Genomic DNA, 27,570 nt, shown 5'->3' on the forward strand with positions numbered 1-27,570 from the left:
ATTAAATTGTCAGGTTACCCTAAAAACGCTGCACACCAAACTTGGTTCAATTCTAACAAGTATAGGACTCCGCAGGGGAAGTTGAAAAAAAATTTCACTCAATTCCAACTAGTAAAAATGGATTTATTTGATTTTTTCGTTGATAATTATTGGATTATCCACCAATCAAGGATAATCCGAGAATTATAAACGAAAAACTCAAATACCTCCGCTTCTACTAGTTGGAATTGAGTACACGATATTTGCAGTTTCGCATAATGGCAAGTTGTACGCCAATTTCACCACAGTACGTCATGATATTTGCGTTCACATACCAACCACAAGTTTCTTGTCGATTAAAACAATTCGGAATATTTCATGAGAAGATAGAAACGCATCGGGGAGCAACGTAACTATCAAATCGACACCTTGTCACAAATACGCTAGTTGCTCAAATAACGTCGGATCTTTCTCGTGTCGATGCAACCATGGATACACTGGTGACGGAGAGTCATGCAATGGTTCGTCGTTGAAATTATATCTCTATCTTATCCAACATATTCCAGATCTTAATACTCGTTTTAGACATTGATGAGTGTCATCTTCTCAATTCCGAGCTTGCAGAAGGTATGTTAATTGGTTCAATTGTCAATTCAATATTTCAATAACAGTACCTTAAAACGCTTTATATCTAATATAATTGATTTTGCGGATATTCCTATGTTATCAGGACTTCCAATTATTTGCCATGCCAACGCATCTTGTGTGAACACACGAGGGTCGTACCATTGTGAATGCAAACCAGGGTTCACGGGAAATGGAACGGCATGTTTTGGTAAGCAAATACTGTACAATTCGCGCTGCGAGAGCTAATAGGCTCGAAACGTACTCGTGAAATATTAAGAAATCGACGAATGTCAGTCACAACCTTGTCAAAATGGAGCAACATGCCTCAACAAGATCAACAGATTTACCTGCAAATGCGAATTTGGATTCAAAGGCATAGTGTGCGAACAAGGTATAGCCTGTTCTATCAACCGTAGGCAATATGATTCCTTTCGAAAGAAACATTCCACGCTGACTTCAATGCGATTTTCCAGACGTTGATGAGTGCTTGGCGATGTTTGGACGAGTAAACAACTATACTCGCGGTAAGCAAGATATTACGGTTGCTGTATAGTGTCTGTACAAATCCAATGAGAGGGGAGTGTGAGTCACAATGAGCTGCGAATAATGGCCAATATCTAATGCCGATTGCAGTGGTTCTCAACCTTTTTGTCTTCGTGGACCCCTTTCGGACCGTCACGGATCCCGCGGATCCCCGGGAAGATTCAGTTCAAATTTAGCTCAATTATCGTGCAATCGTTATCTGTCTCGTGCAAATGATAACTGTAGGCTCAGTAATAAACAGCAACAAAATGACCTTTCTTGAAAATAAGATCATACTATTCATGTATAAATTGTGATGGCTTTTATTATTTCAAAGCGAATTCTGCAACTGCATTTCTTGAAATACGTGGTCGCGTCTTGAAGATCCACTCCTTCGATTTGAAATGAACTTGTGCCGAAAATCCTTTTCCACAAATATAGGTGGTGGCGCATGTAATAATAACGCGTAACACTTCCGACGACACATTTGGGTATTATCGCAACAAATATGCCACCAAAATTGGCAAACTATTTTTAAATGAAACATATAGCGTCAAGCCTGGTCATTTCTATCTGGCAGCTTATCTTGAAGTTATTATGGAAAATGGTTATGTATGTCTGTCTATAGATAACTAACCTACGGATAGATACCCAACACCCGTCGTCACGGTTGCTTGCCCGGAGGTAATTACAGCTCAGCAATCTGAACGCAACATAATTGCTAATCCCATAGCTGACGAACCGCGCGCTTGAATTCAATAAAGTTGATCTAACTTGAAAGCTACTGTCCCACTGATTCCGAAAATATACATTAAAATACAATCAGGGCAATGGAACTCCCTTGAAATACACCTCAAAATCTGAAAATCGGCATTGTTCTTAACGATCGCAGCGACGCAGCACAATGATCCTAACAATGGCCCTTGCGTGGTTACGATTGTTCAGAACAATGCTGATTTTCAGACTGAGGTGTATTTCAAGGGGGTTCCATTGCCCTGATTAGATTATTAATGTATATTTTCGGAATCAGTGCCACAGTAGCTTTCAAATATGATCAAATGTATTAAATTTAAGCACGCGGGTCGTCAGCTATGGAATTAGCAATTATGTTATTGCGTTCGGATTGCTAAGCAGTAATTTCCTCCGGACAAACAAGCGCGACGGCGGGTGTTGCGTATACTATGTATCCGTAGGTTAGTTATCGATGGTATATCACAGGAGAAAGTGGACTTTTGTAAACATTTCGAAGTCACCGTGATTGACTTTACTCATCCAACTTTTTTTCCACAATCCCCGACAACACATCTCTAAACAGCAAAATGTTTGTATCAGTAGGCTATGGCGTTGTTTGTAAATCGAGTTTGTAATTGTGAATGTCACGTCCGCGGCAGTTCATTTCGCGCCGTAGAGCAGGCAGACAATGAGTATTTGAAAACTACTTAGTGATATGGGAGTCGCCATGTCTACTGTGCACTTGGATTAGTCAGCGTGTCGCACAATCCAAGATTTCGAGTCGGGTACATAGAATTCGCGAGTGATATTGGTCGCCGGCGCGACAGCAACTTGAATTTGAGGATTTTGTAAAGAGGGACACCCATCCTTCAAACCCGAAGATGGCATTGTCTTAATCTCTCAATGACATGTTTATACAGCCACGTGAATAATTATTCTGGGCGAGATGAAAATTTACTAACAAGTTACAGCGATATTGATCAATTCAGTACAAAAATAGATATTTGGCAGAGAGACATATCATATACCCAAAAGAGCCATATATGGCTCGCGAGCCATAGGTTTTCGACCACTGCGTTAACTTAAGAGCCCGCAGCAAATTTTTCCACCCATATCTGATTTTTGTGAAGCACCGCATTGGTCTCTAGGCTCTTTTAGAGAAGTCTATAGCCCGTTTGTAAACCTCGTGTCCGTCATAAACAGTTTTTAGCTCCGAAACTGTTTATTGTATCAATTACCAATTGCCTTTAGTAATGAATATCAGTGCGCATGAGTGCCACGACAAATCGACATGCTACAATACATTTGGAAGTTACGCATGCGTCTGCTACAAGGGCTATTCGGGAAACGGATTTTATTGCGAGGGTAAACATTTCGATTTCATGTAACATTATGTTTCGGCTCAAAACTTCATTTCCCACACCCTCCTATAGATCTTGACGAGTGTACATTCAGCGAAGAGTTCGGTGGCGATCAGGGGGCGGGATATATCACTAAAGGTTCTGAAATTAAGCAGCACTGGTGATATATTTACCTACTCTTTATGCTCTCTTATAAAGAAAATCTCACCCCCGCTTACATCAACGTGACTTCACTGTATTCATATAAAAGCTGTGACGGCAATGCGACTTGCTCGAATTTAAATGGCAGCTACAGATGCGACTGCCTCACGGGTTTCGATGGAGACGGCTTTTATTGCGATGGTGAGATGTGGACAAGCTCTATAAATTGAGCGTCCGTTCAATAGTGTAATATCAAGTATAATACGTATGAACGTATCATGAGATCCGAATGGGCTTCTGGACCCGTACTTTAGTTCCGCGATCCCCAGCTTGAGAAGCCTCTGATAGCGTACTGCTGCCATACTTGTTCACACTTCCTGTTGCAGATGTTGACGAATGCGAATTCATTGCAAATCACAATCTCATGTACAACTACTCACGTACTTACATCGGTAAGTAGGATAAACCCTGCTGATACAGGGACTTTTGACTAGAACGCATAGCTGCAGCTAATGCAGGGCGGAATATTATTGCATGTAAAATGTAAATTGAAATATTCCTCGATTAAGGACCATTAATAGTTTCCTCGTAATTAACTTCGACCTTGTGCGAACTGTTTGCCAACCACAAAATCGGTGACTCTACTAGGAATAAAGAAGTAAATGAAAGTTACGATGCTCTTTCATTTATCCTCTTCCATACATAAGCTATGCAGGCTTTTTCCTACAAATACTTTTTGTATAGCCTACTTTATATCGATGCGCAGTGCGCACTTTCAGTGTGTGATGCACAATTCATATTGGCTATATTTGTATACCTAGCTGGTCAGAACGCACGGTTACCTACTGCAGTGCCTATACAGATCCCATATTTGTATTTGTAAAATTACTGATTTTCGTACCAAGTAATTTAAAATACCTGATGTCAGTCGCGTCTAAAATTCATGTTCGTCATGTTCGCGTCTCTCCACATAACAGATATCCCCGTGTATGGAGAAGGCAGCGAAGATGACTACGAGGTGTTTAAGGTGCGACAATGTCACGAGAACGCCAACTGTACAAACATTCCAGGCAATTATACCTGCGAATGTACGAACGGGCATTTAGGCGACGGGTTTCTTTGTACAGGTACGCATTTGGCTTGCATTGAGACGCAAGTATCATTCTCCTCCACCTCTGATACGGCTCTCACGACAAATTTGTCGTAATTTATGACATCATGAGCACTGGCTGATTGTAGGCCAGACCTGGGCAATGCGCGGCCGCGGGACAAATGTGGCCAGTGAAGCGATTCTGACCGGCCAGCGAAAAGTTCCTTACAATTTAGATTATAAAATCTTTTTACTAATGTTAATACGTGGTCTAATGTCCATAGCCGGTATAAACTAATCCGAAAGTGAGTTCAATTTGAAGTCAAGTTTACATATTTACCGTGATTGTGTAACCTACGTACGCCGTATGCGTAGTCCAGGTTTGAAATAAAATCAATACAGCAAAGTATATGCCGTAACAATTAAATTTATAGGTCACTATTTCCATATTCAAGTTCAAATCTTGTTTGTCGCCATCTCTACATTACAAATGACAAGGTCTGTGCCTTAAGGTGTAGTTACGTCATACGTTCCGTAGAATTCGTAGAATTGGTAAAATAATTCAATCGGTGCATGTGATTAGCGGTCATCCTCGCTCACAAACGATATTATGTGAAGCAATGAAAGTTTCGGCTGGAATACTGACATTTCAACCAGATTTGGAGTACTAAATAAGTCATCCGTGAACCGGTATTTTCAGTTTTTTTATGAGCACCGAGCAGTTCTCTGTGTTTAAGGAATATAATTTGAGTCGACATTATGAGAAAAATCATGCAGTTAAATACATAGGCTACACACGGCTAATATGGAAAACCTGTTAGAGAAGCTACATAGTGCTCGGGACGTAGGCTAGGCCTACCCTAATATTAACACTTCCACTTAGCTCCAAGCAGCATGTGTCAGCAATCTAATTTACTGTTTTCAAATTGGAATAAAACGCACGCCACAGAATATAGCCTCGTTTGTATGGGCCCGCCAATGATTCACATATGACCGCCGGGAAAAATAACTGCCCACCCCTGATCCGTTCTTCGATGCGACAACTCTCATAAGCATAACCTTTCAAAATTCAGTTTTTATATTGACCTAGTTTGAATAATCTACCCTATTGTCCCATCATTTATACTTGACAGAAACAGGATGACTTGCGAGTGTTGCGACGTTACTTCATCTGTTAGGGTTGCCATATATACGTCCGCCTTTAGGATTTGTCCCTCTTTTTCAAGAAATCGAAAATGTCCTCCGAGGAGTGCCAAATTTACTCCTTTTATACAATTTGAAAGCCAGGCGATTGTGCCAACTAAAAAATGCCATAAACGACGCAAAAATATCGATTTCGACGGCAGTGAAGGCAAGGTTGAGTAAAAAGGCCAACGCCAACTGATTTTACGCGGAAGCGGGCCTCGGGGGTATCAAGCTGGAAAATGACATTTTTTAGCCAACCCAATAATATTTTCCGAATTTTCCGTTTTCTCGTCCTCTAATATACATATCGTAAATTGTAAAAAGTGTCTTCTCTTCCGGATCTCAAAATATCCTCACCCTATCATATGTGAAGACACGTTCACTTTGACTTTGACCATACAACAAGGGTTATTCATGTAGTAGGTATATCCAGGTTCTATTTTAGTGTCTTCGATTGACTTCTTACTGTTGTCTTTACTGTTAAGAATTTGATAACCATGCGAGTAAAATGAGTAAATGAGTGTGTGCCGTCCTCCGCAAAATTATCTAAACTAGCGCGATGAGAAAATGAATATGAATTTCATTTCATTTCAGAGCCGACGACATCAAAATCGCCTGCCAAATTGAAATCACAAGCCGTTAACGTAGTTACCATTGTAGTGATATCTGCTATAGTGATTTTAACCTTGGGTATCGGTGCTGTGCTTTTAAAGGTAAGTCGAGAGTCTGTACTCCGCACAAACTATATTATGCGCAAAGGTAGGCCTACATTAGGATGTTTAGAATTGACCGACTTTCAAAAAGTCATGGTTTTCAGTCCGTTTCCCATGCCTAATGCCTTGAAAAAATATTCTAGCTACTTTATTCTGTACCCCATCCCTTGCATCCGTGTGCATGTTGAGCTGGATGAAAATCGGCTGAAAATGGGGGATTCCCCTAAAATTTGAGTGAAGTGATTTTACTTAGCCTACTAAAATGCCGTATATGTCAGGATGTAAGCAGCTGTTGTGGTTTGGGATGATGCAAAACCTCACTGTAGATATTTTTCCGGCTTCAGAACACCATTTTTATATTGCACACTGCCTTGGAAATCCTCAAACTTACCTAAAACTGAAAATCATTTTGCACGATTCACCATGTAAAAGAATACAAGTGTAAAGGCACCATCCAATCGCCATGCGAAATTGCAAATATCTTATTATTCAATGAAACGTAAGAACATAACGGGGGAAATGGATAAAGAAGCGAAAAAACAACATACAAAAGAAATGGATTAATTATTAGACAAAAATCCAATACCAATCAGATTGATGGGTTGAAATTTTGAACTCTGCCGGAGATCTTCCACGGCTTGTAAGAGAAATGCTTGTGTTTTCTGTCGTGAGGTAGGCTATGTACATAGAGTAGTCGGTATTGAATTTCATCATATGCGCTGCTTTATCGTTAAGTTCTTGACCACTATTCACGAATTCCCAGGCACTCATGAAACGCGGATCACTATGCCATTCTGACACTGGATGACTCGATGGTGTTCCACAGCTATAGTATCAAAATGAACCACCATTCTGTACCAATCAAATGCACAATTTAAAACATGACATATGTTTATGTATTTGAATAGGTTTACTGGACCTTTCAGAGTTACAAATGTAGATGAATGATCGGAAGAGATCGAAATCCATGCTATGGGGGCTGTCAGCTGCCTGTGAATAAGATATAGATGTGCTCTAGCTGTAAGTCCACCTTCATTACTTCATGCTGCTGCAATTTGTCTTCTAGTTATGTTCAGTCTTATTCTTGTTGCCTGATTTTAACTTTCAACACTTTATCTTTACTGCCTATTGTTCCTAATCTGGGCCTTCCCTAATCAGGGTAGTAGGTTATGTCTTATAGTTCCTCAATAGTACCAAATGAGCATTTTTGCATCAATTTTCGAAATAGCTTCATGGGTTCCTTTCCTATACCCCATAGCTTACCCAGTTCAGCTACAAAGTCACTTCGTGATGATGTCACATATATTTGGTCTGGGGCAGTTGAAGCAAACAGCCTTTTTGCACATGCTTGAGAAATCTAAAGGGATAGCATTTTGCCATGATCGGAAGTACCAGATTAGGAACGATTGGGGCCAAAGCTGAAGAATTGTTAGTTAAACTCGGGCCTTAAGAATAAGACTGAACTGCTAGAGGATCACCGCAGCAGCAAGTGGTCAAGTAAACACACAGAGAACTCTTCTAAACCTGCACACGCAACTGATTCTCCATATAGCAGTGATTTTGAATTTGCACAATATTTATGCGATCGTCCATCTAAATTTACTACCCTGAAAGTCACTGTAAACCAAATAAACGACAGATATCTATGCCAGGATTTTGATCCTTGATTTGCTTGAGACTGCTTCTTCGTTCACACTGATGGTATGGTGGTAAAACACCATTGGACGAGTCTTCCAGTTTCAGAGTGGCATAGGTATCAGAGTTGGACAACTAGAAAATTCTAGTTATCTAATTTCACTAAATTAGAGCAAAATGCCAGTAATCGAATTCTAATCTAATTTGTGAAATCATAGTGTCCTATATGGTGTCGACACAGGCAAATCTCACGCCTCAGTGAAATTGTATCACGTCACAATTTCCATTTGGCTACAGGCAATTTGACGGTCATTTGTGACCGACTTGCCGAGCATTAAATTTGGTGAAACGGGTATCAATCGAAAGCTGACTCTGCACTGATTACGAAAATACAAATTTTATTCCGCTCGTGGCCCTGGAACTCCCACAATCAGCCTCGAACTTTTCATTTTCATGGAGATTGGCATTGGGACGCAACAATGCTGTCTGGCGAAACGAGAGTGTAGCTCAAGAGAAAAAGGTCCAAAAAGCATTGTTGCGTCCCAATGCCAACCTCCATGAAAATGAAAAATTCGAGGCTGATTGTGGGGGTTCCAGGGCCGCAAGCGAAATAAAATTCATATTTTCGTCATCAGTGCAGAGTCAGCTTTCGATTGATACCCGTTTTACCAAATTTAATGCTCGGCAAGCCGGTCAAAAATGACCGTCAAATTGCCTGCAGCCAAATGGAAATTGTGACGTGATACAATTTCACTGAGGCGTGAGATTTGCTTGTGTCGATACCATATAGGACACTATGGTGAAATGTTTCCATGCTCGCTACACTCAAATTTTAGGCGAATCCCCCAGTTTCAGCCGGTATTCTTCCAGCTCAACATGCCTACAGATGCAAGGGATGAGTTATAGAAAAAAGTAGCTAGAAGATGTTTTTAAGGGATAAGGCATGGGAAACACACTGAAAACCATGACTTTTTGAAAGACGGTCAATTCTGAACAGCCCTAGTACATCCGTGCAACTTTGCGGCCACAACACACGGACAAAAGCTCATAGAAGCGAGAGGGAACGATGATAGAAGAATGCGTGAATGAAAGTCGTCCGAAAGCGTACAGATGCAAATATCTATGAACATTACAGCATTCCTTGTCGTGGCGCAACTGATCTGAACAGACGATGAATGTCAAGATATTTTGTGTGCAATAAATAGCAACAACAGCAACAATAAGAACTAAAGCCAGAAGCTTGCTTCCAGATATAATGGAGTGGCAGCATGAAGCGAACTGTAAACAAAAATCACTCAGAGCTCAAATCACTAGCTCAAAGCAAGATAACAGAATTATCCACTATCTGATTGTCGAACGGCATCATCAGACGACATTCACGATAAGATCACTAAATACTCGCTACCCAATAACCTTGACAAATCAATAGATAATGCATTTTTCACAAAAATGTATGATTTGTAGCTTATGATGCAAGCCTACTGGCGAGAGACAGGCAAAGCACCGTACATTAGTACTGAGCAATAGGGGCCATTGAATCAATGAACTCTGGCCAGCTATCGCACTGCAGCTTACCCTACAAGAGTACAGTTCGTATAGGCCTAAGCCTCCGCATGCGCATTGCGCGCTTTTGAGAAGCTTCGAACCATGCAATGTGTGAATTGTTGCGTCAGGGAGTAAAGAACAAAAAGTGATCATGACTTTGATCGATGTAATTAGATGGAAATGTCTTCTCATTATTTGCTCATTGTGGTTCCTTCGGGTACATGCAAGGCCATAACGTGGAACGTAGTTATAACTTTTCTTTTGCTACATAACGACAATAAATTATATTTTCCACAGATCAGACGTAGCAGACGCACCGGCTTATTCTCAATTACATTCTCGCAGATTGCTGGCGAAGCGAGAGGATATAGCACTCAGTACGATGACGAAGTACCTTTCTAAACTTTAAATTGTTCATAGGATTGCTGCGAGTTTATCGTAGTTAAAACACTCGCATTTTCTGCTATATTATCATAGCCTTATGCAGAATGCTGTTGTTTTATATGTATTATGTATGTACTGTACAATTACTTGAAACAAAACGGCATCATGTTTTCAGCGAAAGTCACCAGCGTGATTTTGCTCTCAGTTATAACTCAGAACTTCAACTCGTAAGTTAGGGTGCAGGACAGGTGCATGCTTCTCAATCAATCAGGTTTATTAATATTTTTCATCGTTTCAAAACATCACAAGACTGCGATACAATGAAAAGATAGGAAGGTGTCGAAACAACTTGGAGTAGCCTTTACATCAGACACCGACCTTAGCCTAGGCGAAGTAAAGAAAAGGCATGCACAGTTGCACACTGAATGAAAAGTAATGCTGAGAATATAAGACGCAAGTCACAAAATGAGGTGGCATGTGGCGGAGGGTGAGGTCGATGTTAGGTCGTGGTCCGGTAATCCTGAAGACTGGCTAGTGGCTAGTATTCATTTAGAAGAAATTGCTTGTATTTCGACTTGAATGCGGACATGCTCGACGACTGTCAGATAGCCGGCGAGGTGCTGTTCAACAATTGGGGTCCGGCATAGGCTACTTGATAGAGCAATGCGTTTTCTTGCATTCAGTCCTGATCGTATGGTAATTGTTCTTCGTTGACGAGCGTGTGCTGTACTTGTGCGCTTTTGTCTCCGAGGTGAAGTAGTCGTTGAAATTTTAGGGACATTGACCGCAATGGAACTGATACATAAACTTTGCAATTTCTAGCTTCCTCATATCTTCTAAGTTTAGAACCCCAAATCTTTTGAGAAGCGATTTATCAGTTGCACATCCAGGCAAATTTACCATTTGTTTGGATTTTACTCCAGTATTCTCAGTCTGGAAATTTTGAAAAAGTGTCCTGTTTTCAGATTTCCAAGATATGGTTACCCTAGTGAATATTCAGGAGGAAAATTCGCTCATCCACGTCGTACTTATGGTAGATGCGAGGCAAGGACAATTATTGTGTTGTAGAGCAGTGGTTCTCAACCTTTTTCGCCTCGCGGACCGGTAAAATTTCAAAAAATGTCTGGCGGACCGGTGAACTGTCAAAATCGAAATGAAGCCAAAATGTAAAGCATGCAACCGTTTTTGGCAATTATATGATGCTAGAGAGTGACATTTGGAGGGTTTTGATCGTATTTAATAATATTCATGATGGCATCCATGGGATTTTATGGTAGTGAGTCTGCCAAGTCGAGGTAAAATTGCCTTGTCCAGATAAACGTGCTACCGCTGAGAATCGTTTACAGTCTTTCGCGGCAAAGGCCGTGGGTTTAAATGGCCACGCCAACTCAACACCGACCGACAATATCAAGAGAAGAAGAGTATCGGAGTCGAACCGAGCACCTTGTCGTGCTACCTTGCGCATTGCCCACTGCCACCAGACGCAGGCTACTGCGGCAACTGCGAATACAGTGCGTGCCGCAAGAAAACACATTACAGCAGCTATACCGGCCATCCGCAAATCCGGGCCGAAAAAGCACTTCGTCAGCCCCCCCCCCAAAAAAAACGTTGATCTTGGGGCCCCCACAGGGCGATACGCCAAACTTCCGGGGGCTTCGCCCCAAGACCCTACACTTGGATTGATATTTTCACCTGTACTTGTGATCACATCCATTCTACTCAGCGTAAGCAGAGAGTTTACGTAGCTTATCGCGACAATGGCGACAATTTTCGATCATTCACGACTGAAGCGCTTTTCTCGCGGTCGAATTTTAGGCCCAAATTTCGGAGTCCCCTATGTTAACCTAAACTTCATTGCGTGTGGATACGTCGTGGTGCGGCAATGGCTGACGCCGAAATGCAGTGGCGGCTCGTCCTATAGGGCAACTGGGGCATTGCCCCACCTAAAATTCTGTTCAATAACAATTCAACCATTTATAGACGCACAGCAATCAATATATACCGAGATCACAGCGAAACCCGCGTTCTTCATGTGCTTTCGCTTGCAAACGCCCATACATAGCGAAGTCTCTGCGAAAATCGAATTCTCTTCTGTGTTTTCGCTTTGTGAATGCCTAGCCGGGGCTTGCCCCGGTAGCGCTCATAACAAGCTTTCACTATCTATTCTCTCAAAGCCGCGCACAATAAAGAAACGGTGATTTACTCTCTCCTATTCGTAAAATGGCCGAGCAACCGGGGCAAATATGCCTACTCGCCCTTAAGGTGTGATGTAACAATCGTATCTATATCTGAACTCGGTTACCGTAATATGCGTTGAGTCGACCTTTGCTGGTATAGGTCGATTTTGACGGTGTTTCGCACCATGATAATTCTTGAAACTTGGTGTGATATGTCGTGAAGGTAGTATTTAACACTGCTCCAAGTTTCAGGCTTGCTACTTAAAGATAATGGTAGTAATTCCGTTTCGGAAGTTCAGTGTGTGCTGATCTATCATGTACATAGTACAGCAAACAGATTTTACTCAAAAGCCGGTATTGGTCTCCATTGATTTTGACGATGTTCTATACCGAGATCGGTCATGACATTTGGCACGGTAAGTGTTAGTATCGACCGCTGTAACAAGTTTTAAGTTTGTCACTGAACTATGTGGGTGGTAATTTCGTTTCCAAAGTCGAGTAAGAGCTGACTCTTCATTTATCGCCAACAAATTTACGCAAAAGCCGTTATTGGTCTCTATTGATTTTAACGATGTTCCATACCTAGATCTGTCATGAGCTTTCACACGGAATGTCTTGATTTTAGTATCGAACGCGGTGCCAAGTCTTAAAGTTGACACTCAATGATTGAGGCAGTTATTTCGTTTTCGAGGTCGAGTATGGTAGAGATGCGCGCTGATCTGATACTTAGCCTACCTACGTCATTGCGGATCTCACGCAAAAGCCGGTGTCGGTCTGTGCTAATCTATAGTCTGCGTTCCATAACGAGATCGGTGATGATATTTCCAATGGTATATCTCGATGATCGCATGAAACAGCTAACCAAGATTCTCGGTTTGCATTCAAATATTCATATAATTTCATGTTCGCCAATGTGGGGGAAGCGAGTGGCGCAGTTGGTTAAGCGCCAGCGTCACGACACCAATGGTAGTGGTTCGAATCCCGGTTCGGACTAATTACTATGTGTCGGAGGTTCTATGGGCTCCTCATCGCCGACCTCACTGCAGTCGCAGTGCCTTGAAAAAGCCCAGTCCGAGTGGGCCGAGCTATAAGTCGGCAGCAAAAACGAGACGATGATGAAGCGCGCGTGACAGAGACTGCCTGAGAGAGTGCAAGAACGAACATTCAAGAGACGAAGAAATGCATATTCATTGTACTGTATAACTTGTAATGCCGTGGAGCACAAAGCCTTAAAACAGGCTATAAGCACCACTGACGTGAATGATAATAATAATAATAATAATGTTCGCCAATGTCCATTCACTGTGAAATTGTGGCCTTCAAACCATTTGCTTACGATCCCCTGTCAATTGCGATAGCTATTTCATTTTCGATGTCGGCTAACAGCTGATCATTCGATCAGCCTATTCCTCGATCTATTTTACTCAAAGTTCGGTGTTCGTCTGTTTTAGGCTTACCATATTTCGGAAATGAAAAAAGAGGACACTTTTTCAGAAATTTCAGTCAAGCATAACTGGAGGAGAAGAATTCTCAAAAACAGGTAAATTTCACCCGCTTCATGATCGGTTGACTAAAAAAAAAAAAAAAAAAAAAAAAAAAAAGGTGTTCTTTTCGCTCAGAGCTGAAATCACCACTTTTCCCTCCGAAATACCCGCCGGAGCTTCACTTCTGCGCTAATTTGCGGCATATCACTCGCAATTTCCTCTAAATCTGACCTAAATTTTCAAAAAAGAGGACAAAATCTCAAAAAAGAGGACAAAAGGGCGTCCTCCGAGGACACTTTCAAAAAAGTCAAAAAAGAGGACAAATCCTCTTAAAAGAGGACGTATGGTAAGCCTAGTCTGTTTGCATTGATTTTGACAGTGTACCATACCGGAATGGGTTATGAGATTGCGTATGCTACTTCTCGATGATTTCTTGTAACAGTATACTAAGTTACGGCTTTTATTCATGTATTTATATATTAATATATTTTCCAACGGCGATTTCGCAGCAGACTTATAGACAGTAAGCCGTATGTGTTGTGTCACAGTCTCCAGTTTCAAGGCCAAAATGTCCTACGTTGTTCCGAGACCGAAGTTCCGAGGCTGCTGTCCTTAGTTCTTCAAAGACCATTCAAATAGATGTTCTGGATTCAATATGACAGGCCCAATCTATGAGATAACAATTGCGTATGTGTCCGAACTCGTTGACCTTTCCAGTTAGGCTTACGCAATCTCTCGAGTTCTAGTCATTGGAATTAGTCAGGTCAAGTCAAGTGCGAACATGAATCGTATTGAATCTTTATTCCGTACGTAGTTTACGCAGTTGCCTTTAGAGCGAAAATGAGAGGTCTAGAAGTTGTCCAGTCTATTGATCCAATCGTACGCCGGGTGCCTCCGCTTTGGTTGCCTATTATCACCTGGTCGTAACCAGAGATGGCCACAGTCCGGTTCAGGAGCCGGAGCAGGATTTCAATGTTTTTTTACCTGGCCGGACTGGATCCGGATTTCGAATTTGGGGTGACGGTCGGATTTTAGGGTCTATCGATTTGCGTAATCTATAACTCTACCATGAAATCAAAACGCATACTACTAAGGATGACCTGATACTTGATTCGTGGCATAGGGACGATTCTTAGTTCACGTACATTTTGTAAAATAATCCTTTGATTAAAAATAAATGAATAAAACATTTGTTACCACACTTCAAGTCACGGCTCACCGGCAAACCTCTCGCGGCACCTACGTTAAAATCACTGTTGTCGGGAAATTCATGTGACCATCATAAAGTTACTTTTTTAGGTTGGAAAACGCCATTGTGACGTCATGTTGATAAAAGTCGCTCGCAGCCCTTGCCCCACCACCCGATATTGTCACGAGCCGCCACTGCCGAAATGCCTATAAATCATTTCTCGGAGAAGGGCACCTAATAAGCAAGACATTTAGGAACACTAAATCGTGCAAAGCCCGAAAAGAAATTGAAAAATGTTGGAAAAAGTTTCAAATAAAACGCTATGATTTATATTCATTTGCGAAATAATTTTGGGCCCTTTTCAAGCTCGGCCCCTCTCCAATTGGGCGGTTTGGGGTGCCCCAGTTACGGTCGTGCACAAAACAAATGAATCGAAAACCAATGATCGAACTGCGATGCTTAGTAATGAGTAGGGCCATTTTTATATGACCTTAAAAAATCCATAATATGACTTTATTTTTCGGAAAATATGACTTTATATGACTTTATGTGAAAATCGTGTATTTTTACATGCGAACAACGTCGCTCACGGAACTAAAGAGTAAAACATACGCAACATAACCCATCCATTTTTATTTGAAGCCACTGTTGCAGTACAGTTTGATGTAGTGCGGAATGTTAGAGTCTTTGAAGTTACGATTTGGACGTAAACTGACTTTAGTAATAAGGAAAATGAGCGCTCCACAGACGCTGATGTGGGTTGACACTTCTGCAGTTTTGCATAAAGCGACGGTGAAATGTCTCGTCTTTGTAGCTCCATAATTTTTTTCACGTCGTTTTTGTCCGGATCTTTTCCGAAATCAAGGGCATTTAGATCAGCATGGGCGTGTACGTAAGCTATAACTTTCCATTACAACATCACATCAGGTTGACGGTGTACGTAGGCTATATAATTTTCCATTTTCAGTATTAAGTTTGAAATATTGTTATAGTTGAGGCAAATTGGCTGAATAGTCAACGTTGACTGAATTTTTGATGCTCTTTACAATAACTTCACCTTCCTACGTCTCGGCATAATATTGAGCAGCATTCGACCAGCTATCCCAACGAGTAACTGCCTTAGTTTCTTAGTGCTTGATTGCTTCACCGCTTAAATTGGTACTTTTTATTTAAACTATACTAAAAATATGACTTTATAACTTTTTATGACCTAACCAGCAAAATATGACTTTATATGACTTTATAACTTTCTTAATATACCCCATAGGGATGCGTTTTTTGCGTTAAAATTGATTTCACGACATACTGATGCATAGAAAAAAATATGACTTTAATGACTTTAAATGGCCCTAGTAATGAGTGAACTCGTATCTGTTCTGTATTTGTCGCTCGCATGTCGTCAAATGAAACGTCTTGTACTTTGAGTCAAATCGAACATGTTTCTAGCCCTAATATTACCTCCCGAAGTTTTGAGTCAGTTTAAAATTAGATGTTTTATTTATTTTATCAAAAGACAAGCCTTCAACATTGCATCTTGAAATTAAAGTATAAAAATTGTAATATTCCTCGCGGACCGGCAGGAATGTCGTCGCGGACCGGCACCGGTCCGCGGACCGGCGGTTGAGAACCACTGTTGTAGAGGCAAAAAGCCGTGACGTCACGGATCCATTGTGACGCATTGAAATCACGCGTCCAATATTCTCCATTCATTTACCTCTTCATGGCCATTAGCCAGTGGTGTTACACTAGTCAGTTACATTAAATTTAGTGTATTTTGACTTGACCTACTGTTCTAGTGTATGTTTTGTCAAAATTCTGCAAATATCGTGTTTTTTCATGAAAAAAATATATTTAAATAAAGATGTTATTTTGATGTATTTTACATAATATAAGGAATAATAATTACACAGGGCAACAATTTTTTTTCAAAAATCATGATATGTGAGAACGATTAAGGGGTATATCGAAAATGGCATTACTTTTGTCGAATTGGATCCATTCTTTGAGATATCGCCTCTTCCTATATATGCTATGAAAAGTAGTATATTTGTGGGTAATATAGGTTACCTCGCACTCGAGGAGGTGAATATGGGCTTAGATTAGTTTATATCATCAGCTCCCATGTAGTAGGCAACTAACATATGCTTTGTAGTGCACTGATAAAACAATCGTATGCTTTATCCTGAAAATTATCATTTAGAGACTATTTTTCCGACAGATTACATCAATTAACACTCCCCTCATTTGAGCTACGGAAAGAGTCAAATGACACTTATCTCATCACTGATGAGTAGTGGGTTCAAATTCAACACGCTTTCAAACGCTTTTTCATATTAGATACTGTCCCTCGCTATCATTTTCAGAAATTTCAATTCAGGGGTGTTTTAATAAGTATGTTAAAAATTTGGTGATAGCAAGACAGAGAAAGTGTCGTAATGACCAAGATTTGTTTTGCTACATATGCTACGAAAACACATTAAAGATGAAGCGATTCAATATGTGAAATGTCACCAAGTGTACTTTTACAAGGAGTACTTTGGTATGACGTTGAGAGATCAGGATATACGCCGGTCACCGCAAACGGTCTACCAGCATTAGGCTGAAACTTCACGTTTTGTGCGAGGCAAACAGTCACCATGATGATTCATATTTTTACATGAATGAGATGTAAGGTTGGAACAAAAACAAGAAGTCATATTAGTTCCTCAACATAGACTCTGCTTTACAGTCAATTAACCACTCCCCTGAAATTCCAGTTTCCGCTTTACGTCCCTGCCAGATCTGATTTCGAATGATGCTACGATATAGGATGTAGGTAGATGACAATGGTATATGCTGTAGAAAATCCATTAACACCGACTCCTCAACATCATTATGAATACAGAGTGAACCAACTCCTTTTACTCGAGATCAGCTAAACAACGATCGAAGGTCTTGACTTGTGCTGAGACGACAAAAAAGAAACTATGGGGATAACGTGGAAGTGATGTTCACGAACGTTCTTGGATCAAGGATAAGCATGAGCATAAAAGTTCAGTGTCATCGCTTCCCCAAAAACCCAGGAAATATGAGTGAGGAACGAGGTGGAAGGTTTCTTCAATAAATCAAATAAATGGACGAGAAATATCAAAATAGTTGGGATGCTCACATTATGACTAAACTGCCAGCAGCCTATTGTTATTATTATTATTGGTACAACACAGTGGCGCTTATCGCTTTTTCAAGCTATGTGCTGCCACGACATGAATTGTGATAATGTTCATAGTGTCTTTGCCTTTCGTAATCTTGGGGACGGCTTTCATTCTCTTCTCCCAGTCAATCTTCAGTCACCCTCACTAGCACGCGTCCCCAGCGTTGTCTCAGCTGCCGACTTGTAGCACGGCTCACTTTCGAGCCTGGGCTTTTCAACGCACTACCGTAGCAGTGGAATCGGCGATGAGGAGCCCAGAGAAACCTCCGACACGTAGATGTTGGTCAGAACCGGGATTCGAAACCACATCCATTGGTGTCGTGACTGCAGTGCGTAACGAACTGCGCCACTCGCTTCCCCAGCAAGTAATGGCCATAGTCTATATGCGTCATTCTAATATTTCGTATGACAGGCCTGTTCGAAAAGATGTTCCTAAGCAATTAAATTGCGCTTGAGATTATGGTGGATTACGATGTTATGACCACGGCGTCTTGGTCAACACTTCCCGCGGATGTTGAAGCCGAAAAGTACAGACAGGCAAATTCGAAACCCACGCACCAGCGGTAACACTGTCGATAAGTAATATGTGGCTTACAGTAGAATACAAAGAACATTGCTCAAGAAAAATGTAGTCAGTGAGGGCGAGTATTAACTCGCCGTTCGTCAGATCTATTTTAGGTCTTCCTTCTCTAGATTCCCGAAATCACGTTGCTCCAGATCTCCAGTACAACTATACCGACAAATGTTGTTACGGTGACGACATGATCCATCCCACACACACAAGACACCCGGTTGTCGTAGACTCATTCTGTATAGCATACACTAATACGTAAAATAGAACAAAGCCGGCCACCGCTGATCCTCATGCATCATTGATGTCAGTTTGTCTCAAGATGACAAGCCGAAACCAATACAACGATAATCAGGCGCACGCAAAATGCCTGCCTACAGCCCTACATGTCTTGATAGCAGCTTCAGGAAACGACACCAGACCGCTTATACAAAGCCAACTCTCCGGCAGTTTGAATTACATGGAAACCACCGATACCCCGCATTAGTCAAACGTGTATCATGGCTTGTAATTTCAAGTCACGGGTCGATCTGTGTGGGATTCTCCGGTCATGCATCTGGTATTTTCCTACACAACTTCAGAAGCCCAGTGTTCTCAAACGGAAATGATAGAATTTATTACCAATAAATTACAAGTGCAAAATTAGCATTCGATAGATCACCAAACGTATCGTACCTACTCTACAGTAAAGACAAACAAGGGAATACACAGAAAATGAACATCATATCATGGAACTCTTACGATACTATCAGACATACAGCGACGCGATTGATACTGAAAGAATAACACAAGAAACGAACTCGACTGACATTAATACTGCGGGTGGATAGTAGAATAGGTATTTCGAGACTGCATAATTCACATCTGTCATGAAGTAACCGCGACGCCAACAGAGGCGAGACACGGGGTACAGCACCATACATAGCAAAAACACGCGACACGATACAAAAGTGAGGGAGAAATTCATAAAAGCGACACATAGCATTTTTTACAATGGATAGTACAAGCGGGCGTGGTGAAATACAAAGTCGATATTTTGCCTAACGACCACGAATTCACGTCAAATACGGAATACAACGTCCCTGCTTTGATGACATCGCAACTTTCGTTATGCTCCAGGCACTGTCTGCAGTACCGTAGCGGGGCTGGGCGAAACAACGTGGATGATGTGAAAAGTTTGAATATGTACTTTTATTTTATGCGACCACGAATTCGAGGCACACAGGAACTGATGAATACACATTAAATGTATCTAATGATATAATTTTTTTCTTTCAATTCTCTATTAATTGCTGTCGATTACCGATAACGAGTGACAGCCAAAAATACTCGGGACACATTTCAACGTGAATAGATTATTTAAAGCTATTTTTGTATTTTTTCGTCAGACAATGCTGTAGGTAGGGGTGCATTTAAAACAAATGGTTGTTTATAACACTTTGTTCAAACATGTTTTAATCAAAGACCTTATACAAAAATTCCAGTTGTAGCCTATAATTATAACATGATTGTGTAAATACTTTGCAAAAACATGTATAGTATGAAACTACGGACGATTTACACCCGATATAGCCGACGCATACGTTATGGAATGGTTAGAACCCTCGAAATAATCGGCTCAACAGTTACAGCACGCAAATATAGATCATTGGTTTTTGATCCGTATATGGCAGGGATTAGAAGCCTATTTCGTCAAAGGAGCTATTTTTATCCTATATTTTCAATTGTATATGTAAATCTAATATGACGTCATGTTGAATATTCGTGACGCCATGGCTTAAAAGAACACTAAAAATAAACAATAAAAAAACATGTTTTAAACAAAGGCCTTGTTTTGAATCGGTTTTTGTTTTAAATGCAACCCTTGTTATACTGCCTAACTTAACGCTACATGTTTTGGGTGATATTATACGACATATCGCGGTTTCATGGGTTCCATGGAGAGACTAAGTATTGAAACAATAAGTTCATTACTCGAAAATATCGACTCTCGCTACTCGATGAGAATCATCACAATTAATACTCGGTTCGGATGCGAACACTCGAATGCTTGTGCGCAGCCCTATAAAACTGTAGCAGACACGGCATTTCAAACGAATAAGATCATGATAAACAAGTTGAACTCGCAACGCGTCGCTTATACGTAGCGTCTTCGTACGCCGATGTAATAACACGCATTAAAACGGACACAAATAAACGAACCATTGGAATGAAAATATGTTTTGTATGTCTCGCGATATTGCGGTGAAACACGCCCTGCGAAATTCAAAATACACTACGAAAAGGTAGACGCGAGAACGCGATAGGAAGCAAACATCACTCTCAGATAATAACCGATCGGATTAGGGAAAGCGAAAGGTCGCCGAAAGTGCGGAAACGCGTTCCGGGCGAATTCCCGCAACGCGCCAAACCAGGAAGAGGTATTTAATTGATGACGAGCGTTTCCCCTCGAATTTTGAGCACCTAAAGCGGGATTATCGCGCGCCTGACATATGGCAGTAAACACCGGGTATATCTTAACAGAGGCAGTAACGAGAAACAGACACGAGCACACCTGCGCGACGCGCTCCACCTCCAAAACAGAAGGCGTTTAAAAATTCATCAACTTTTTATCAGAATTGGACAATTTTCCAAATTATACTAGGATTGGAATTACAAATTAGATTATAATTATTGAATTAGCAAAAACTAGTCATATCAGGAAAAAATGCAACAAAAATCAACTTCATTTCATATCAAACAAGAGTTCAGTCTCATAAGTATGGGGATGGCAAATGCCTGTTCACCGAGTCTCGCTCGTTTATCCTGTTGCATGTTCAGGAAACCGGGAAATTTGATTACTATTAAAATTGGAGCACAGCTACATTTTACAAATTAGATTAGATTACCAGCATTTCGCTCCAATTAGCCTAAATGGCAAATAGAATTAACTAGTTTCGCACATCTGCTTTTCCAGCGTGCTTCCCGAACGGTTTAAATCAAAGGTTCCTACGACGACAGTTGCTGGCCGGGTTGAAAACGGATAAATGAGCAACAACTTGTGCACATTACAAACGGGTTGATGAGAAAAAGGGGCGGCATTTTAACGCATCGCACGTACCGGCCGAAATAGCGATCACCGTAAGCAATCACCGTAAATTTGCATCAACATCGCGAGTATCGATTACAAATCGGATAACAGACCGCCGCAAATCCCCAATCAACAAATTAAAAAGCGCGCTCGCTGGCCACGCGAGATAAAAGATTATTGCAACCCACTCGCCCGGCATAAACACGTTGAAAAGCGGCGAAAAATCACGTTCGCACATTGCCCGAAGCGAAACACAAACTTGACGTCGCCGGCGCCGTTTCCCGACCGCAAAATATCGATTTCCATTACCGCCCGGCCGTCTGGCCAGGCTTAGATTTAAAATCGCGCGCGCATCAATAATTAAACGCGATCCGCTGAAGCACAGTGGCTAAAATCTTTTCCGAAACGATAAAATCGCGTTCCAACGAAAACACCTTTAGATTCACAGAAAGTAATCACGGATTACTGTACAGATAATGCGCACCGATTCCCCCCCAAAACACGTAAGTATAAAAAGAATCAAGCAAGCAATTTTACTTTGGCACGTCCTGCTGATTCGCGGCACCGTTCTCGGTCCTTTGCACCGATTTCAACCGCACAAACTCCCTCGCCATCTCGTCTCCGCTGCGTTGCGACAAAATCTGCAGTATCGTATATCCGGCGTCGTTGATACGCAAGTTGGGGGCTAGCGCGAACCAACACGCGCACGACCCTTGCTCCAAAATCTCTTTCAACTGCATCACCACCACCCCGACCACCTTGTCCTCTCTCAGAAAGCAATAGTCCTTTACGGCGATCTGCAATTCATACTTGTCGAGCCCGGCGGCGTTTCCAAATCGGAAACAGTAAGACTCGTTGTATTTCGGGGATGTCCCGCTTTTGGCTTTAGTCGCAAACTTTCGCTTTCTCGTACTCAAGTAGGGACCTACAATGTCGACCTCAACAAACGGACTGAACATGCCGCCAGCATTCCACGACAAGTTTGCCGCGCAGACCGCTTTGACAGTGACCCGCTGTTCCGAACAGCCAGGGTGACTGAACAAATCGATCTGTACATTTACTTCGCCCACAGAGTTTTCGTCACCGCCGGCCGAGTCCCTGTAAGTCTGCGACTCGATAAACGTCTGAATAAGCGCGTCCGTGGCTTGCGTGTACAAGGACAACGCGTGCTGCACCGATTTAAACTCCGGCGTTTGGTCCATGTAGTTTTTCCGCAACCCCTTTCCGTCTTCGTAGAAGAAGTTCCGCACAGAGTCGAGGGCCGCGGACAAAATGGCGCACTGCCTCGGGGTCAGGCTGCGGCTGCTCTCGTCTCTGGCCGGGTCTGCAAACTTCTCTTTCGCGGCGGTGAGCAGCTGCAAGGAAGTGTGCCCGCTTATCGGCGGCAAAATGATGATCTTCTCAATTTTAACCATTATGATGCGCCACAACTCTTTAAGCACACGCTTCAAGACCGTTTTTTCGCAACGCCGATCAAATTTCATCGCGCTCGCTTGTATCACATCCATCAGAGGCTGTAGCACGCCAGCCAGTATACTATCGTTAGTCTGCTGCGACGTGTTGGCGCCTTTCATTTTGGACAGCTCGCGGCCCATACGCTTCACACTTTCCTCTATCTTCGGGCTGTACATTTTCCCGAACATACGCCCCAGCTCGTCAAGCCTGCTGTTCAGCTTGACTTGTAGCTCGTTCAGTCTGCCGGTCGCGTCACCGTCCAGACGGCTTGCGCCACCCATGGACTCATACAGCTTGTGCAGTTCGACGCGGCACCTTTGCAGATTGTTCATGAGAATGCACGATATCTCCTCGCGTTCGCACGTGTTATCAAAATCGGCCACGACTGTCTTGGCGTAACGCTGTAGTATCATCTCGACCGTAATCGAGAACCGCCCCATGTACCTGTTGTTGACATCCACGTCTGGACACTCAAGCTTTTTGATAATATCCAAGCTCTCGCTGAGCTGCGTAAACACATCGACCACTGAGCACGAAAAGAGCGACTGTTGCGAACTGGTTTCAAAGCCCTTCCTCTTGTCCTGATCGTAAATACTGCTGACATACCCCATCGATAACACTTCATTATCGTCCAGCCATCGCAGTGTAAAATCCACAAACCATTTCGGATACTCCGGCACCGATTTCGCGAGAGACGGACATATCTTCGCACACTCCGAGTAAAAGTACTTAACCTGAAACTGCCAGTTTAGATAGTCCCTTCCGGGACACAGTACCCTGTCGCTTTCCCCGTGTTTACGGAGCGCTTGCCGTAAATCCTCGCAAAAGAGAGACCACATCTTGCCGGCACTGATCTGTCCGATATTGAGCTCGTTCGGAAATTGATTGAGGTATGTCGAATAAACGTCTCTGTCATCCGCAATTTCGGCAAGCAAAACCGCGCTCAAGTTCTTCCAGAACGTCAGAGATTTCGGCGACACCGGCCCGAATTCGTCCGCGATTTGAGGCGCAGCCCCGTCAGCCTGATCTCTTTTCTCGGTCTGCGTGTCGTCAGTTACATGGTCGAAAACATGCATGTACGTCGATTGCAGGCAGGCTTCGCAACACCCGCGCACCACTTGAGACGCTCTAGGCGGGCTTTGCAGATTTTGTACCTTCATACGAAAAAACGAGATGCTCGTCAGCAGATCGACTGTAGATTTCAAGTCGAGCAGCTTCTCCTCGCTGGAAGTCGGAAAGTTCTTCTTGTACGAAGACAGGTCGATTCGTAACGAATTGTGCAGCTGATCGAGGAGCTTCACGAAGCGTTCTTTCCCGAAATTAGACGCAGTGAATCGATCGTGGGCCGAAATCTGCGATGACGACGTGGTGTGCGAGTAGAACGCGTTGATATTCGCTAATAATTCGCTCATGACCGCGGGCACGCCCGGGCACTTGTACTTCGAAGACAGACATGAAAAGTGAGTCATCGCTTGGTAAATCGCTTCGATTCCGTACCGCATCGCGAACTCGTCCACAATCTCCTGACTCGTAGAGTTGAAGTATACTTTCCACGAGTCGCCTTCTCCGCTGCTTTTCGGAATAGGAACAATCCCGCCGTTGGTTTTGCACGCGTAATGAAAGATGTTCTCGTGCAGGCAAGTGTACTGAGCGTGGTACGACGCTACTTTCTCTTCACCCTCGATTTCCACAAAAATATGTAGCCGTATCGCGCCTGACACCGCTGATTTATCGGTGCGTTTCTCCAAATTGTACCACACGTCCATCTCGCCGGATAGCGTACGTACCTCGATAATAGTCTGACCTAGAAAATCATCGGATTCCTTGTTGAAATGTTGCTTGAATTTCGATTTAAAATCGTCGTCCTCGTCCCATACGCGGACTTTAATACGATCTGTCGTGTTGTGGCATTCAAAGTTAAATTCCTGGTTCCAAACGGGGTTCAACTCGCCGTAGATAGTAGTGGTCTGCTCTTTTTGCTTTCCGATCTGCACCGTGACATACGGATCGCTCGATCCCGTCTTGTCCTTGGCTTGAAGGCCTTGCGCTCTTTTGACGATGATCTTGATCTTAGCGGACCAATCGGAGGAACCATCGCCGGCGGCTTGTTTCGTGAGTTTCAACTCAGCTTTGTGCTCGGCGTTCGAAACTACGAATACATCCCGTATTTGATCGAATAGATCAGCTTTCATTACTTGACGCTTTTCGATACGTTCTTGGATAGCTCTGACGACATTTCGAGTCTTGCTGGCGCTACTTTTCGAGCCTTTCTCTACAGCCGTCTGCAGACAGTCTGCGTTCAAAAGTTCGCGGCATTTACGATGGCATTTAACTCCGCATTCGGTACATCGCATTCCTTGATTGGTGACACCCCAAAGAAGCGTGTCACATTCGTAACAGTAAGCGGGAGCGGTCGCAGTATAATCGGAGAAATTGTGCGGGGTGGTTAAAGAAAACGGGTACACCAAGGCTTGCAGAGTTTTCTTGTAAACGTGCATCTTCAAGTCGCTGTCAGTTAACGACGCTTGCGAATTGAGCAGCGCAGAAGTGATGCCAGGCTGTCTGGTTATCAACGAGATATTGTCAATCGTGGTGATAGACTTCTCCCTGTTTGGCTTGATGACAAAATTTTTCAAAATCTGACGGTTGCTATTCAGCGCGTCCAACGCTGACTGCGTGCGTTCCGTGTTTTGTAGTCCGGACTGTATTTGGCGAAAAACGCTAAACCATTTCTCCTTTGCAACTGAATTGCCTTGTTCTCCAGAAACCTGTTCAGTATTGTCCATATTATTGGTATCAGTTTGACCAGATGTTTCGCTTTGCGGATGATCTAACGTTTGCGTTGGTTTCCGTTCAACATCATCATTGAGACTTAAGGAATCCATGTCTGGCATGAAAATTCGAGACTCGGTCTCAGAGCCGACCTCGACATCGGAATGCAGTTTCTCTTGAATATCGGCCTGCGTTTCCTGCGGAATAACAACACTAGATATCTCGGGAATGCCTCTTGCTCGTAATGCCGGCGAATGCGGGCTTATCGTCTCATTTACGTGATGAGTTGTTTGATAAGGTCCGGGGTAACTGTTGTCGCTTCGATAGTCGCTGTCTATCGATGTTTGACTGGACCCGAGCGGGTGCTTTTCAACGACCGTCCACATCTCATCATTACTCTCGTTAATTTGATCGAGCTTACGTTGTAGATATAGCGCTTCCTCGTGTGTGAGATCGCTAGGCAGCTCAAAACGCACATCACACTTGACTCTAAACGGCGTCGGGTCTCGTGTTCCACATATTTCCGAGTTTTTCATCTCCACACGCTTATACATTGTATACCACTCCCCGTCTCCTTCCTCGTTACAATGAGGCACTGACAGCAACGGCACCCATTCCGTGCCCAATAAAGTATCCCAAATCTGCCCTTTCTCCCATAGCTCGATGGTAAGTCCCAAGTCCAAGCGGTTAGTTTCAAACAGGTAGTCCTGCTCCCATACGGGGTCGCTTCCTTTGACGCAGATGGTGGAGCTTTTAACATTTTGTACTTTCAGCGTCACGTAAGTGTTTGTCTTTTTACCACGATCAATCGGCAATTCGGCGCATTTCACTTTTATACATAATAACGACATCTTTTGAGGCTTTAGGCCAGAGTAACATAACTGTAAGAAAATCAATATATTTCTATTCGAGTTATAGAACTGGAGAAATGACTGGACAAGAAAGTGTGGGCTACTCGCTAATCAAGAGTTTGTAATACCCAAGAAATCCGTAAATTTAACAGATGTTTTCATGGTACATCTTTCATTATTCCTGCACTAGGATAGTTAGTTAAGAGAACTGAGGAAAACATGATGTAAAGTTTTTAGGAAACTTATGTTCACAGGACATTAGGCTATATCATGTGTAAGGTTTCATTTTGTTTATTGACTAAAATTAGAAGTTGGCTAGTTTACATTCCAAATATTCCCAGTGTCACGATGAAATAGCCTACAACAGACGTGTAGTGCCAGTATATAAAGTTTTTATTTTCATGACTAAATATCGTCGCTGGAAAACCAAACTGCGCTATGTCACAAAACAGCGAGCTGAGATAATCGAAAAAGAAGAGTTCCCATAGTTATCATGCTCACACTATCCACACGCCAACAGTGAGCTACTGGGATACTGATATATATGCATATGGCTGGGATATCGCATAATTTATAGTTTCTCAAAATAAGAGCAAACCCCATTTTCAGCCCCCATTTTGGACATAGGCCAGTTTGGTTCTCAAATAGTCCTCAACTAAGTAGCATTTTCTTGGACATAATTCCTCTTCAAATTACCAATCAATGCGTCAATAATGTACTTTATCAGCATTTTATGGCATAATATTGTCAAACTAAGAAACAGGAACACAAGAAATGAAACGAATGAAAGAAACTGAATAACTCAGTCACTCCCTTCACTAGTACATGCCACTGGAAGGGTTTTGTAAAAGGAATGCAAGTGTGGAGGAACCAAATTTTTATCACGGAGTTTAGACA

General features: G+C 42.4%; 2 protein-coding genes across 3 annotated transcripts in view; one reads left to right on the forward strand and one right to left on the reverse strand.

Annotated features, from left to right (window-relative positions):
* Positions 1 to 10,094, forward strand: part of LOC145438860 (uncharacterized) — a 131,739-nt gene extending 121,645 nt beyond the window's left edge. The window contains exons 20-26 of one of the 2 annotated variants that reach the window (XM_080316222.1): positions 3,112 to 3,225; positions 3,294 to 3,359; positions 3,420 to 3,563; positions 3,749 to 3,814; positions 4,340 to 4,489; positions 6,232 to 6,350; positions 9,828 to 10,094. In XM_080316222.1, coding sequence (XP_080172348.1) covers positions 3,112 to 3,225; positions 3,294 to 3,359; positions 3,420 to 3,563; positions 3,749 to 3,814; positions 4,340 to 4,489; positions 6,232 to 6,350; positions 9,828 to 9,932 — 764 coding nt within the window. In that variant the 3' untranslated portion in view covers positions 9,933 to 10,094. The remainder of the gene's footprint in view (positions 1 to 3,111; positions 3,226 to 3,293; positions 3,360 to 3,419; positions 3,564 to 3,748; positions 3,815 to 4,339; positions 4,490 to 6,231; positions 6,351 to 9,827) is intronic. The other variant, XM_080316223.1, reaches the window with a different exon arrangement.
* A 7,842-nt stretch (positions 10,095 to 17,936) lies between these two features.
* LOC145438864 (protein unc-13 homolog B-like) lies at positions 17,937 to 27,048 on the reverse strand. The gene has a single exon (XM_080316233.1). It carries the CDS (start codon positions 26,671 to 26,673, stop codon positions 22,129 to 22,131), a length of 4,545 nt encoding a protein of 1,514 aa, XP_080172359.1. The 5' UTR covers positions 26,674 to 27,048; the 3' UTR covers positions 17,937 to 22,128.
* Between the last annotated feature and the right edge of the window lie 522 nt (positions 27,049 to 27,570).

Source organism: Botryllus schlosseri, chromosome 5 (genome assembly GCF_051294905.1).
Source record: "Botryllus schlosseri isolate E-star chromosome 5, Bs_hap1, whole genome shotgun sequence".
Lineage (NCBI taxonomy): Eukaryota > Metazoa > Chordata > Ascidiacea > Stolidobranchia > Styelidae > Botryllus > Botryllus schlosseri.

Bases quoted from the DNA above. Each gene is read 5' to 3' on its own strand.
- LOC145438864 (XM_080316233.1), bottom strand. From the start codon at position 26,673: ATGTCGTTATTATGTATAAAAGTGAAATGCGCCGAATTGCCGATTGAT.